The 13,637-nt window shown below is 42.3% G+C and overlaps 1 protein-coding gene across 6 annotated transcripts in view; it reads left to right on the top strand.

Annotated features, from left to right (window-relative positions):
* The window catches only part of LOC112238210 (run domain Beclin-1-interacting and cysteine-rich domain-containing protein), a 70,953-nt gene that overhangs the window by 39,450 nt on the left and 17,866 nt on the right, over nucleotides 1-13,637 (top strand). For 4 of the 6 annotated variants that reach the window (XM_042322907.1, XM_042322904.1, XM_042322905.1 and 1 more), the window contains 7 exons: nucleotides 571-686; nucleotides 2,167-2,362; nucleotides 7,369-7,473; nucleotides 10,279-10,350; nucleotides 11,986-12,046; nucleotides 13,060-13,192; nucleotides 13,301-13,446. In XM_042322907.1, the coding sequence (XP_042178841.1) occupies nucleotides 571-686; nucleotides 2,167-2,362; nucleotides 7,369-7,473; nucleotides 10,279-10,350; nucleotides 11,986-12,046; nucleotides 13,060-13,192; nucleotides 13,301-13,446 (829 nt within the window). The remainder of the gene's footprint in view (nucleotides 1-570; nucleotides 687-2,166; nucleotides 2,363-7,368; nucleotides 7,474-10,278; nucleotides 10,351-11,985; nucleotides 12,047-13,059; nucleotides 13,193-13,300; nucleotides 13,447-13,637) is intronic. The other 2 variants (XM_042322908.1, XM_042322906.1) reach the window with 1 other exon arrangement.

Below are 13,637 nucleotides of genomic sequence, written 5' to 3'. Positions count from 1 at the left end.
GAGTGGACGAGTTTCAGTTTAGACTTAAATCGGCATGAAAATCTATGACAACTTGCATATTGCAGTCTAGCAATGATCAACAACCAACTTAATCGAAGAATTAAAAGAATATTGTGTAATACAGGTGTGGAAAGCTCTTAGAGACTTACCCAGAAAGACTCACAGCTGTAATCACTCGTAGAGACTTACCCAGAAAGACTCACAGCTGTAATTGCTGCCAAAGGTGTTTTCTACAAACTATTAACAGAGGTGTGAATACTTATGTAAATGAAAGATTTCTGTATTTTATTTTCAATATATTTTCATATTTCAAAAAACCTGTTTTGACTTTGTCATTATGGGGTATTATGTGTATCTGAGTGATTCAGGCTGTAACACAACAACATGTGGAACAAGGCAAGGGGAAGTCTCATACACCAGCAGCTTCAAGTTTAAACAGAGTGGTTTGTGTGTGTGACTCTTTCTTTGTGTGTGTGTGTGTGTGTGTGTGTGTGTGTGTGTGTGTGTGTGTGTCTTGCTGCATGCGTCTTGCTGCGTGCGTGTGTCTCTCGCTGCGTGTGGTCTACACAGACGGCTCCCAGTACAGCAGTGTTCCAGACTGCATGTTCCGGAAGCCGTTGGAGGGACAGAGCCTCATCAGCTACCTGTCAGAGCAGGACTTCGGCAGCTGTGCTGACCTGGAGAAGGTGAGCCTTGGGGAGGGTTCATAAACCCGCTTCTGACCCGCTTTTATTTTTATGCAGATGATACTGTTCTTTATTCAAGTGGTAGTAGTTTATCTTTAGCTTTTGAAAATGCCCAAAGAGCATTTAACATCACAACAGAATCTGTATGATTTGAAGCTGATTCTAAATTCGGGTAAAACAAAATGCATGGTATTTTCAAATGCCAGGCATGTTACTAATCATGTCATTGCTACATTGGCTGGACATACTATAGAGCAAGTTAAAGTGTCCAAATATTTGGGTGTGTGGGTTGATGATAAGTTGAGCCTCACTGTGCATGTAGAGAACTTGATAAGGAAGCTCAAGCTGAAAATAGGTTTTTATTACCGGCATGAGGCTTGTTTTTCTTTGGAGACCAGGAAGGAGCTGGTACGATGTACATTACTGTCGGTTTTAGATTTGAGTGATTTATATATATATATGCAGGCCTCAGACACTACCCTGAGAGCATTTGATTCAGTGGATCATGCAGCCCTCAGGTTCATTACAAATCAGAAACGTCTAACACATCATTGTGATGTCAACAGTGCTGTTGGCTGGTCGTCATTGACCTTGCGTAGGCTTAAACACTGGTATACACTGATTTATAAGGCCATATTGGGTAAAATGCCATTTTATCTCTGTTCTTTTCATAGTCCGGTTGGTAAATAAATATAAATTACGGTCCCATTCCATTTGCTTCTAGCAGTACCAAAAATTAGAACAGGTCATGGTAGAAATAGTTTGTTACTTAACTCTGTGGTCCTGGAATTCTCTCCTGAACATTTTAAAATGTGATGATCTAGTTTTGTTGGTGGAGTTTAAAAACTTGATTGATGTATATATCATAGAGTGTAATTGTTTTTAGGCCAGCTGTTTTTAGTCAAGATGTTTGTGTTAATGTAATATGTAATTGTTGTACTGTTATGTTTGTTTATATTTTTGTTTCATGTTGTTAGTGTATGTAAGTTGTTTCCCCCTGCTGCTATTGGACCAGGTCTCTCTTGGAAAAAAGATGTTATCTCAATGAGAATAATCTGTATAAATAATCTGTATAAATAAAATGTTAATATATATATATATATCTTGAAGTTGACACAGTTGGTGCACAATTAAAAAAAAAAATATATATATATATATATATAATATTTAACATAGTATGGGGAGGTGCACAATTAAAAAAAAAAAAAATATATATATATATATATATATATATATATATATATCTAATATATATATATATAAAATATATCTAATATATATAAATATATATAAAATATATTATATATATATATATTTTAGATATATTATTTTATATATTTTTTATATATATAATTTTTTTTTAAAATTGTGCACCTCCCCAACTGTGTTAAACCAGTCAAGTTAGGGCAGAAGGGAGCGTCCATACTGAAGTGTTACAACAAGGCCTCACTCTCCTCCGGCCATCTGCATCTCATTCCAGGAGAACGCCCACTTCAGCATCTCGGAGTCTCTGATCGCCGCCATCGAGCTGATGAAGTGCAACCTGCGGCGGCGGGTGGTGGTGGAGGACGAGGAGGAGGGTGACGACAGTGACTCAGAGATCCGGCAGCTCAAACAGAAGATCCGGCTGCGTAGACGCCAGATCCAGCGGACCCGCCTGCCTCCCTCACAGCGCTGTAAGAGCCGACACATGGGCCAGACGTACACCTGCACACACACACACACACACACACACACGCTAGAGCTGGGACGATAAACTCAAAATTACCCACACCGTCTTTCTCTTACTGAAGCATTTTGCTTAAGTGTGTACATTTTCTGTGATTTTTGCTACATAACGTTCCTGTAGATTGTTCTAGAACCATTAATTTGGTCAACAGTTAATAGCCTATGCATTATGTTGATTCCTGTTATGAAAGTGTCTGCATGTCTCTGTTCTGCTGCTGTTTGATCGAGCCGCTCACTACTATCGAGCCTCTCAGTACCTCTCACTACTATCGAGCCTCTCAGTACCTCTCACTACTGTCGAGCCTCTCACTACCTCTCACTACTATCGAGCCTCTCACTACCTCTCACTACTGTCGAGCATCTCACTACCTCTCACTACTATCGAGCCTTTCACTACCTCTCACTACTATCGAGCCTCTCACTACTATCGAACCTCTCACTACTATCGAGCCTCTCACTACTATTGAGCCTCTCACCGGCCTACACCGGACAATCCCTTACGACGCTGGGCCAATTGTGCGGTCTTAAGGCACTGCATCTCAGTGCAAGAGGCGTCACTACAGTCCCTGGTTCGAATCGAGGCGGTTTCACACGCGGCCATGATTGGGAGTCCCACAGAGCGGTGCCCAATTGGCCCGGCGTCTTCCTGGTTTGTCTGCGGTAGGCCGTCATTGTAAATAAGAATTTGTTCTTAACTGACTTGCCTAGTTAATCAAAGGTTAAAAAAATACAGCCTTCTATTTACCGCCGCAAACCAATGCTGGCACGAAGACCGCACTCCAACGAGCTGTATAACGCCATAAGCAAACAAGAAAATGCTAATCCAGAAGTAGTGCTCCTAGTGGCCGGCGACTTTAATGCAGGCAAACTTAAATCAGTTTTACCTCGTTTCTACCAGCATGTCAATTGTGCAACCAGAGGAGAAGGAAAAACTCTAGACCACCTTTACTCCACACACAGAGATGCGTACAAAGCTCTCCCTCGCCCTCCATTTGGCAAATCTGACCGTAATTCTATCCTCCTGATTCCTGCTTACAAGCAAAAACGAAAGCAGGAACTACCAGTGACTCGCTCAATATGGAAGCAGTCAGATGATGCGGATGCTACGCTACAGGACTGTTTTGCTAGCACATTGGAATATGTTCCGGGATTCATCCAATGACATTGAGGAGTACACCACCTTAGTCACTGGCTTCATCAATAAGTGCATCGACGACATCGTCCCCACAGTGACCATACGCACACATCCCAACCTGAAGCCATGGATTATCCGCACCGAGCTAAAGGCTAGAGCTGCAGCTTTCAAGGAGTGGGGCACTAATCCCGACGCTTAGCCCTCAGACAGGCAAAGCATCAATACATGACTGAGACTGAATCCTACTACACCGGTTGCGACGCTCGTTGCATGTGGCAGGACATGAAAACTGTTACTGACTACAAAGGGAAACCCAGCCGTGAGCTACCCAGTGATGCGAGCGTACCAGACGAGCTAAATGCCTTTTATGTTCGCTTCGAGGCAAGCGACTCTGAAGCATGGATGAGGGCACAAGCTGTTCTGGATGACTGTGTGATCACGCTCTCCGTAGCCGATGTGAGCAAGACCTTAAAACAGGTCAACATTCACCGCTTGGCCAGACGGTTTACCAGGACGTGGACTCAAAGCATGTGCGGACCAACTGGCAAGTGTCTTCACTGATATTTTCAACCTCTGTAACACCTACATGTTTCAAACAGACCACCATAGTTCCTGTGGCCAAGAAAGCGAAGGTAACCTGCCTAAATGATTACCGCCCTCTAGCACTCACGTTGGTAGCCATAAAGTGCTTTGAAAGGCTGGTCATGGCTCACATCAACACCATCATACCGAAAACACTAGACACACTCCAATTCGCATACCGCCCCAACAGATCCACAGATGACGCAATCTTAATCGCACTCCACACTGCCCTTTCCCACCTAGACAAAAGGAAGACCTATGTGAGAATGCTGTTCATTGACGACAGCTCAGCGTTCAACGCCATAGTACCCACAAAGCTCATCACTAAACTAAGGAACCTGGGACTAAACACCTTCCTCTGCAACTGGATCCTAGACTTTTCTGACAGGCTGCCCCCAGGTGGTAAGGGTAGGCAGCAGCACATCTCCAGCACTAATCCTCAACAAGGGGCCCCTCAGGGGTGTGTACTTATTCCCCTCCTGTACTCCCTGTTAACCCACGACTGAATATGCCAAGCACGATTCCAACACCATCAATAAGTTTGCTGACGACACAACAGTGGTAGGCCTGATCACTGACAACGATGAGACAGCCTATAGGGAGGAGGTCAGAGACCTGGCAGTGTGGTGCCAGAACAACCACCTCTCCCTCAACATGAGCAAAACAAAGGAGATGATCGTGGACTACAGGAAAAGGAGGGCAGAACACTCCCCCATTCACATCAACAGGGCTGTAGTGGAGCGGATTGAGAATTAAGTTCCTTGGTGTCCACATCATATTCTCCCTGCTGCCATTCAGATTGGAGCTTGTGACTGTATCTAAATTAATTTACCCCCTGTTTTTTGCATAAATATGTCTGTCATCAGCATTTATTTGATGTTGGTAGACTGTAGCATTTGTATGTCTTTCTCTGTATCATGATGCCTTGACATTGGTTATTAATATTAAAGTATCCTGAAAGCATGATGGTGTACTTCCTACATGCACATAATGCTATAAGACAGGAATGAGGTGAGTAGATAATGTATTTATAAAGTTTTATTATCTATACAATAGGCCATAATTGATTTTGGCCCATTAGGCATGGCATATTACCAAGTTCAAGGAGCTTTCCATTTTGATTGGGTTATTTTGCCTAAAAACCTTTAGGCCTACTTGTAAAACAATGTCATTTGTATTTCTAAGTCACAGCCTACAGCACATTCAGAAAGTATTGAGACCACTTGACTTTTCCCACATTTTGTTACGTTACAGCCTTATTCTAAAATGAATGAAATACCATTTTGTCCTCATCAATCTACACACACACTACCCCATAATTACATATACATTTTTGCAAATGTATAAAAAATAAATAACCTACCTTATTTGCATAAATATTTAAAACCCTTTGTTATGAGACTCTGTGCATCCGGTTTCTATTGATCATCCTTGATGTTTCTACAACTTGATTTTAGTCCACCTGTGGTAAGTTCAACTGATTTGGACATTATTTGTAAAGGCACACACACTAAGTTCTGACAGGTGACAGTGCATGTCACAGCAAAAACCAAGCCATGAGGTCGAAGGAATTGTCCGTAGAGCTCTGAGACAGGATTGTGTCGAAGCCCAGATCTGGGGAAGGGTACCAAAACATTTCTGCAGCATTGAAGATCCCCAAGAACACAGTGGCCTCCATCATTCTTAAATGGATGAAGTTTGGAACCACCAAGAGTCATCCTAGACCTGGCCACCCGGCCAAACTGAGCAATCAGGGGAGAAGTGCCTTGGTCAGGGAGGTGACCAAAACCTGATGGTCACTCTGGCAGAGTTCCTCTATGGAGATGGGAGAACCTTCCAGAAGGACAACCATCTCTGCAGCGCTCCACCAATCAGGCCTTTATGGTAGTGGCCAGACAGAAGCTACTCCTCAGTAAAAAGGCACGACAGCCCACTTGGACTTGCCAAAAGGAACCTAAAGGACTCTCAGGCCATGAGAAACATGATTCTCTGGTCTGATGAAACTAAAATGTTGGCCTGAATGCCAAGTGTCACATCTGAAGGAAGCCTGGCACCACCCCTACAATGAAGCATGGTGGTGGCAGCATCATGAAGCGGGGATGTTTTTCAGAGGCAGGGACTGGGAGACTTGTCAGGATCGAGGGAAAGCTGAACGGCGCAAAGTACCGAGATCCTTGAAGAAAACCTGCTCAGGACCTCAGACTGGGGTGATGGTTCACCTTCCAACAGGACAATGACCCTAAGCACACAGCCAAGACAACACAAGAGTGGCTTCGGGACAAGTCTCTGAATGTCCTTGAGTGGCCCAGCCAGAGCCCAGACTTGAACCTGATCAAATATCTCTGGAGGGACTTGGAAAATGGCTGTGCAGCAATGCTCCCCCTCCAACCTGACCGAGTTTGAGAGGCTCTGCAGATAAGAATGGGAGAAACTCTTCAAATACAGGTGTACCAAGCCTGTAGCCTCATACCCAAGAAGACTCGAGGCTGTCATCGCTGTCAAATGCACATCAACAAATGTGCAAAAAATAAAGTCAAATCTGTTTTTGCTTTGTCATAATGCGGTATTGTATGTAAATTGATGAGGGGAAAAAACTATTGAATCTGTTTTCGAATAAGGCTGGAACGTAACAAAATGTGGAAGAAGTCAAGGGGTCTGAGTACTTTCCAAATGCTGTACTCAAAATGTATAGACTATAATGATTTAATACAATGAAATGTTGTTTAAATGCTTAGTGCTTTATGTCCCTAACAGCCTATTGTGTGGCACTTGCAAATTGTATTTCTTTCTAAGCTATAGCCTTGTAATAATTGAAATAATATAATAATAAATAATATAATAATATAGCTGAAATTTATTTTTCGTTCCTTCTTAGGTTTATTCAAATACTTTTCTTTCCAATCATATGGTTCAGTTTCAATACTTCAAAACCAAAATGGTAGGTTCAGGTAGTCACAACAATAGATGGGTGTTGGTTAAATTGTGATTTTTTTTTTTTTTAGTGAATGGAGCAAATTTGGAGCAGCAGTTGTTTTTTCTCCTAAATGAGCACGGAGCAGTTTTTAGCGGAGCGGTTTGAGCTGTGTGTCAGCACCGGGATTTCCAACCGCTCAACTTCGCTCACATCTTCTGGCACCCATACAACTACTCCATTTTGGGCTTAGTCCCCATGTCATAATTTTGCTGGTATTTGTTTTAACCATCTGGCTCTCTCTCTCCCCCCTTCCCCTCTTTTAGTGTTCCATTCAACAGACAGTGGATGCTCCCGCAGGAGCTCCCAGGATTCCTTTCACCTGTCCAACTCCGGCTCGGCCGAGGAGGTGGAGGAGTGCGAGCTGAAAGGTAGAGCGAGGGAGGGGAGACATTAAATTGCACGTCATGTCCCATATCATTCACCACCTCATCGGCAGGTGTCCCATCATATTCACCCACCAAGGCTGGAAAACGTCTCCCATTTTTACTGGCAGTCGTTAACATTGCTCTCTGGACTGTTAAGGAAAGATAGATTGTGTGTGTGTTTTGTAAAAGTTATAAATCTTTTATTATCTATGATAAGAGCATACGAAGGCAGGTTCATGTAAGGTTAGTAGGCACAGACTGGTAGTCATAACTGTGGCTTCACGAAAAGGGGTGGGTGTTTTTAACCTACACGCACAGACTTATTTGAATGAAAAGGATTAGAGGATGTGTTACGTTTTCTGTGGATCCAGCTTCTAAGATACTGTACCAGTCTTAACTATTGGGTTTGTGGGCTAACACTTGAATACACATTTTACCTAACATTGCTGACTATCAGCATGGTTGGGTGGGCTTTAATGTGTGTTCCCATGTCCTTCATCTGTGTGAGGGGTACACAAAGTACTGCTTTGTGGGTAGTGTATATATGTGTGGGTATGTAGTAGGTTAAAGGTTATGTGTGGGTGTGTGAGGTAGTATTTAGGTAGTGGTAGTAGTATTTAGGTAGTGTGTGTGTGTGCTAGTGGTAGTAGTATTTAGGTAGTGTGTGTGTGTGCTAGTGTATACACACACTCATTCAAAAGTTTGGGTCACTTTGAAATTTCCTTGTTTTTGAAAGAAAAGCAAAAAAAAAAAAAAGTCCATTAAAATGACATCAAATTGATCAGAAATACAAGTGTAGACATTGTTAATGTTGTAAATGACTGTTGTAGCTGGAAACAGATTATTTTTAATTTTATGTAATATCTACACAGGCTTTTCTTTTCAAAACAAGGACATTTCTAAGTGACCCCAAACTTGAACGGTAGTGTATATGTGGCGTTGTGGGGCTGGTGGTGTGTAGTAGTATTTTCGTGGTGGTGGGGTGTGTGTGTGTGGTGGTGTGTGGTGGTGTATAGTATATACAGTTGAAGTCGGAAGTTTACATACACTTAGGTTGGAGTCATTAAAACTCGTTTTTCAACCACTCCACAAATTTCTTGTTAACAAACTATAATTTTGACAAGTCTGTTAGGACAAGTAATTTTTCAAAAAATGGTTTACAGACAGATTATTTCACTTATAACTCACTGTATCACAATTCCAGTAGGTCAGAAGTTTACATGCACTAAGTTGACTGTGCCTTTAAACAGCTTGGAAAATTCCAGAAAATGATGTCATGGCTTTAGAAGCTTCTAATAGACTAATTGACATCATTTGAGTCAATTGGAGGTGTACCTGTGGATGTATTTCAAGGCCTCCCTTCAAACTTAGTGCCTCTTTGCTTGACATCATGAGACAATCAAAAGAAATCAGCCAAGACCTCAGAAAAACAATTGTAGACCTCAAGTCTGGTTCATCCTTGGGAGCAATTTCCAAACGCCTGAAGGTACCACATCCACCTGTACAAACAATAGTATGCAAGTATAAACGCCATGGGACCACGCAGCCGTCATACCGCTTAGGAAGGAGACGCGTTCTGTCTCCTAGAGATGAACGTACTTTGGTGTGAAAAGTGCAAATCAATCCCAGAACAACAGCAAAGGACCGTGTGAAGATGCTGGAGGAAACGGTTACAAAAGTATCTATATCCACAGTAAAATGAGTCCAATATCGACATAAGCTGAAAGGCCGCTCAGCAATTAAGAAGCCACCTCCAAAAAAGGCCAGACTACGGTTTGCAACTGCACATGGGGACAAAGATGGTACTTTTTGGAGAAATGTCCTCTGGTCTGATGAAACAAAAATAGAACTGTTAGGCCATAATGACCATCGTTATGTTTGGAAGAAAAAGGGGGAGACTTGCAAGCCGAAGAACATCATCCCAAACGTGAAGTACGGGGGTGGCAGCATCTTGTTGTGGGGGTGCTTTGCTGCAGGAGGGACTGGTGCACTTCACAAAATAGATGGCATCATGAGGGGGGGGAAATTGTGGATATATTGAAGCAACATCTCAAGGCATCATTCAGGAAGTTAAAGCTTGGTCGCGAATGGGTCTTCCAAATGGGCAATGACTCCAAGCATACTTCCAAAGTTGTGTAAAATGGCTTAAGGACAACAAAGTCAAGGTATTGGAGTGGCCATCACAAAGACCTGACCTCAATCCTATAGGAGATTTGTGGGCAGAACTGAAAAAGTGTGTGCGAGCAAGGAGGCCTACAAACCTGACTCAGTTACACCAGCTCTGTCAGGAGGAATGGGCCAAATTTCACGTTTCAAGTTTGTGGGAGGCTACCCAACACGTTTGACCCAAGTTAAACAATTTAAAGGCAATACTACCAAATACTAATTGAATGTATGTAAACTTCTGATCCACTGTGAATGTGATGAAAGAAATAAAAGCTGAAATTAATAATTCTCTACTATTATTCTGACATTTCACATTCTTAAAATAAAGTGGTGATCCTAACTGACCTAAGACAGATACTTTTTACTAGGATTAAATGTCAGGTATTGTGAAACTGAGTTTTTAAATGTATTTGGCTAAGTTGTATGTAAACTTCCGACTTCAACTGTTTTTGTTGGTGAGTAGTAATATATATATAGTATATGTGGTGGTGTGTAGTACTATATAGTATATATGTGGTGGTGTGTAGTACTATATAGTATATAGTATATATGTGGTGTGTAGTACTATATAGTATATATGTGGTGTGTAGTACTATATAGTATATGTGGGGCTGGTTGCTGAGTGTAATCTATTTCTCTCAGATGGCTGTGAGGGCCAGTCCCTGATGGCGGTGTCTAAGAGTGTCTCCCTGTCGCACGCCTCCCTCTTCTCAGGTATCTGGTCTGGTGGGGGCGGGGGGTGGGGCTAAGGAGGCCAGGGAGCTATGGGTTGGGAGGGTAGGGTTGGGCTCTATCCCAGTTTTCATTAACCAAATACACTGCTGGATTCTCCTGCTCCTGCTTTCTCCCGTTGTGCTCTATACAAACAAACACGTGACTGTCTCAACTGTTCTGGGGAACTACGGTAAACTTCATCATGTAAAATAATGTGACCCGTGAAAGGAACAACATAATCGGCTTCATTACCTAAAGTATGTTTTGTGTGGGCACATTTCATTTATTTATTTTGTGTGGGGGGGGGGGGAGAAATATTGTGAAACACTATGATTCCACTATTACTCTAAATCTATTGACATTTACTTAAATGACAATTCAACTATATTACACATATCTCCTTTTAAAATAAACATCAGATATGACACGTGCAAGACTAGAGTTAAGAGCCTTTACAATGGACTACAAACAAAATGGCTGCCACCTAATCGTATTTGCTGTGTTCTATAAGGGCGTAGCTATCAATAAATTATAAGATAATATAAGATAATAATTCCAGCACTGGTGAGAAATACTGCTACGTGGTAGGTAGGCTTTCATAAGACAAAGGACACTTGTTGAATATGTCAGAATTAGCAGCGAACTAACGGGTTAATGATAGATCAGTCCTTTTGCATATAAAGGTAGTGATTTTTCTTTTTTGTGATTGTCTGAATTTGATGCCTTTTTCTTTTGAACCAGGTGATGCTATAGTTTGATAGTTGTGCTTTTTAAAAGCACTGAGCCTAATCTCGATCTATCTCTGTTTCTCTCTCAAAATGTAAGAGGCTTTAATGGCAAGGGAAAAACATATGTTTACATTGCCAAAGCAAGGAAGAGAGATTAATCAACAAAAGTGAAATAAATAAATAAAAATCACTGTAAACATTAACACTCACAAAAGTTCCAAAAGGAAAAAGACATGTCAAGTGTAATTGTCTGTATACAATGTTGTAATGATGTGCACATTGTTATAGTACAAAAGGGAAAAATAAATCAACATAAATATAGGTTGCATTTACAATGGTGTTTGTTTGTTCACATTTTTCTGAGAATTTCCTTATTCATGTCTAGGAAGATGTAAAATGTTACTGTTTTGACTCATTTAAAAGTGGGTTAGGTCTGCCCTATATAAAATTAGCATACCCCCTGAGTCTCTTCCCTGTTTCACATCTGGTAGTGTGGTGGATGGGACTACCAGCTCTCTGTAACCTAGAGGGCAACCAGTGGGTCCGTCTCCTTTTATACCATGTTTCTTGTAGGATGACAATGTCTGTATTTTCAGTTTCTTTGATGAAGTCTGGGTTCCTGCTCTTTAGGCCAAAGACAGATGACCTCAGACCTTGTATATATTCCAGGATGAGATAGTAATAGCTTTGTGTTCCATAGTGTCTAGTGTTGTTTTTGTGGGGTTTAGGCCCGGACCATCACAGTAGGTGTGAGCAGAGCATGTTGAGCATCTGATACATACCTCTTATGTCGCAGGATGGGGCTTGGGCGGGTGTAACAGTGAGGGTTGGGGTCTGTTGTTCTGCTCACGTCCTGGGCATATGTCCTGCTGTTATGTTGAGGTTCCTTTCTCTTTCTCTCTCTCAGATGCAGACATAAAGCGCGGTGTGACATCCAGTGGCCGCTCTTTCCTCAGATCAGAGTCTATGTAAGAACTACTTCCCTCCCTTCTAGCCTCAAAGATGTTGGCCTAATGCCAAATCGACCTCTCTATCCTTTGCCCTATGCACTTGTGGAAATAGGGCAAAGAGCACTCACCAACTTGTTAAGGGTACTCACCAACGTGCCCTCTGATAGGATAAGTCTTGGTCTAAGATTTCCAAAAGTGTATAATCTACGTACACAATTAGTTGTAATGCACATATGAAGAAAATCATAACTGGCATGTCGATTGGTAGGATAAATTATTAATTGTCACTTAACATGAAAAAGGTTGCCGACTCCTGATAGGGGAGAGTGGGGTACATTGAGCCAAAGGGGTAAATTGAGCCACCCTTGTTTTCTAGGAAACCGTACACAAAATGAATAATTTTACCAAATATTTAGGAGTTTGTGAAGGAAGAAACCACATGGAAAAAGTTAGCTCCTAAAAACTGATTTTCACCAAGTCAAATGATTTTCTTGTGTGACAGTTTTGATGGTGCTTGTAGATAATTGAAAGATTGTTTTATACATCAGTTTGGGTCTCGATCAGCTCCAATATGAGGTCATAAACCTAGTATGAAAGTGCATCCTTGTAGCTGTGTGGAATAATATCGTCAAAATGTTTCTTTCTATTGCTGGATTTGAACTTGCAACCTTGTGAAATCAGAGGTAGATGCTTACTTATTGTTTGCGGTGGTTGGAATTCGGCTATTGTTTGCGGCGGTTGGAATTCGGCTATTGTTTGCGGCGGTTGGAATTCGGCTATTGTTTGCGGCGGTTGGAATTCGGCTATTGTTTGCGGCGGTTGGAATTAGGCTATTGTTTGCGGCGGTTGGAATTAGGATATTGTTTCAAATTAAACTGTTTGGTTGGAATTAGGCTATTGTTTGCGGCGGTTGGAATTAGGCTATTGTTTGCGGCGGCTGGAATTAGGCTATTGTTTGCGCTGGTTCAAATTAAACTGTTTGGTGTATGCTTGTTCTCTATTCCGTCTATCAATCTTTCTCTCTCTCTCAGTTCTCCGTCGTTCCTCCAGTCTAACTCTGCTGAGTCGGTGGCCATGGGCCTGCTCAGGCAGTTTGAGGGCATGCAGCTCCCTGCAGCCTCGGAGCTCGACTGGCTGGTCCCAGAACAAGACGCACCACAGAAGGTACACACACACACACACACACACACACACACACACACACACACACACACACACAAATAGACACACACACAGACTCACACAAACTGACCTGTATCCTGCTACACTCAGCTCCTGCCCATCCCTGACTCCCTGCCCATCTCTCCTGATGACGGGGAGCATGCTGATATCTACAAGCTGAGGATCCGAGTGAGAGGGAACCTGGAGTGGGCCCCGCCGCGACCCCAGATCATCTTCAACATTCACCCCGCGCCCAAGTGAGTCCTTAACACACACACACACACGGGTCACAAACTTAGTTGCTGACTTCACACTATTCTCTGTTTGCCTCCCCCTTTTTTGTTTCTCTCTCTCTCTCTCGCTGTCTCTCTCTCTCTCTCGCTGTCTCTCTCGCTGTCTGTCTCTCTCTCTCGCTGTCTGTCTCTCTCTCTCGCTGTCTGTCTCTCTC

Source organism: Oncorhynchus tshawytscha, linkage group LG06 (assembly GCF_018296145.1).
Source record: "Oncorhynchus tshawytscha isolate Ot180627B linkage group LG06, Otsh_v2.0, whole genome shotgun sequence".
Taxonomy (NCBI): Eukaryota; Metazoa; Chordata; class Actinopteri; order Salmoniformes; family Salmonidae; genus Oncorhynchus; species Oncorhynchus tshawytscha.
Note: the sequence above shows the minus strand (reverse complement) of the source record. Positions and strands in the feature narration are given on the sequence as shown.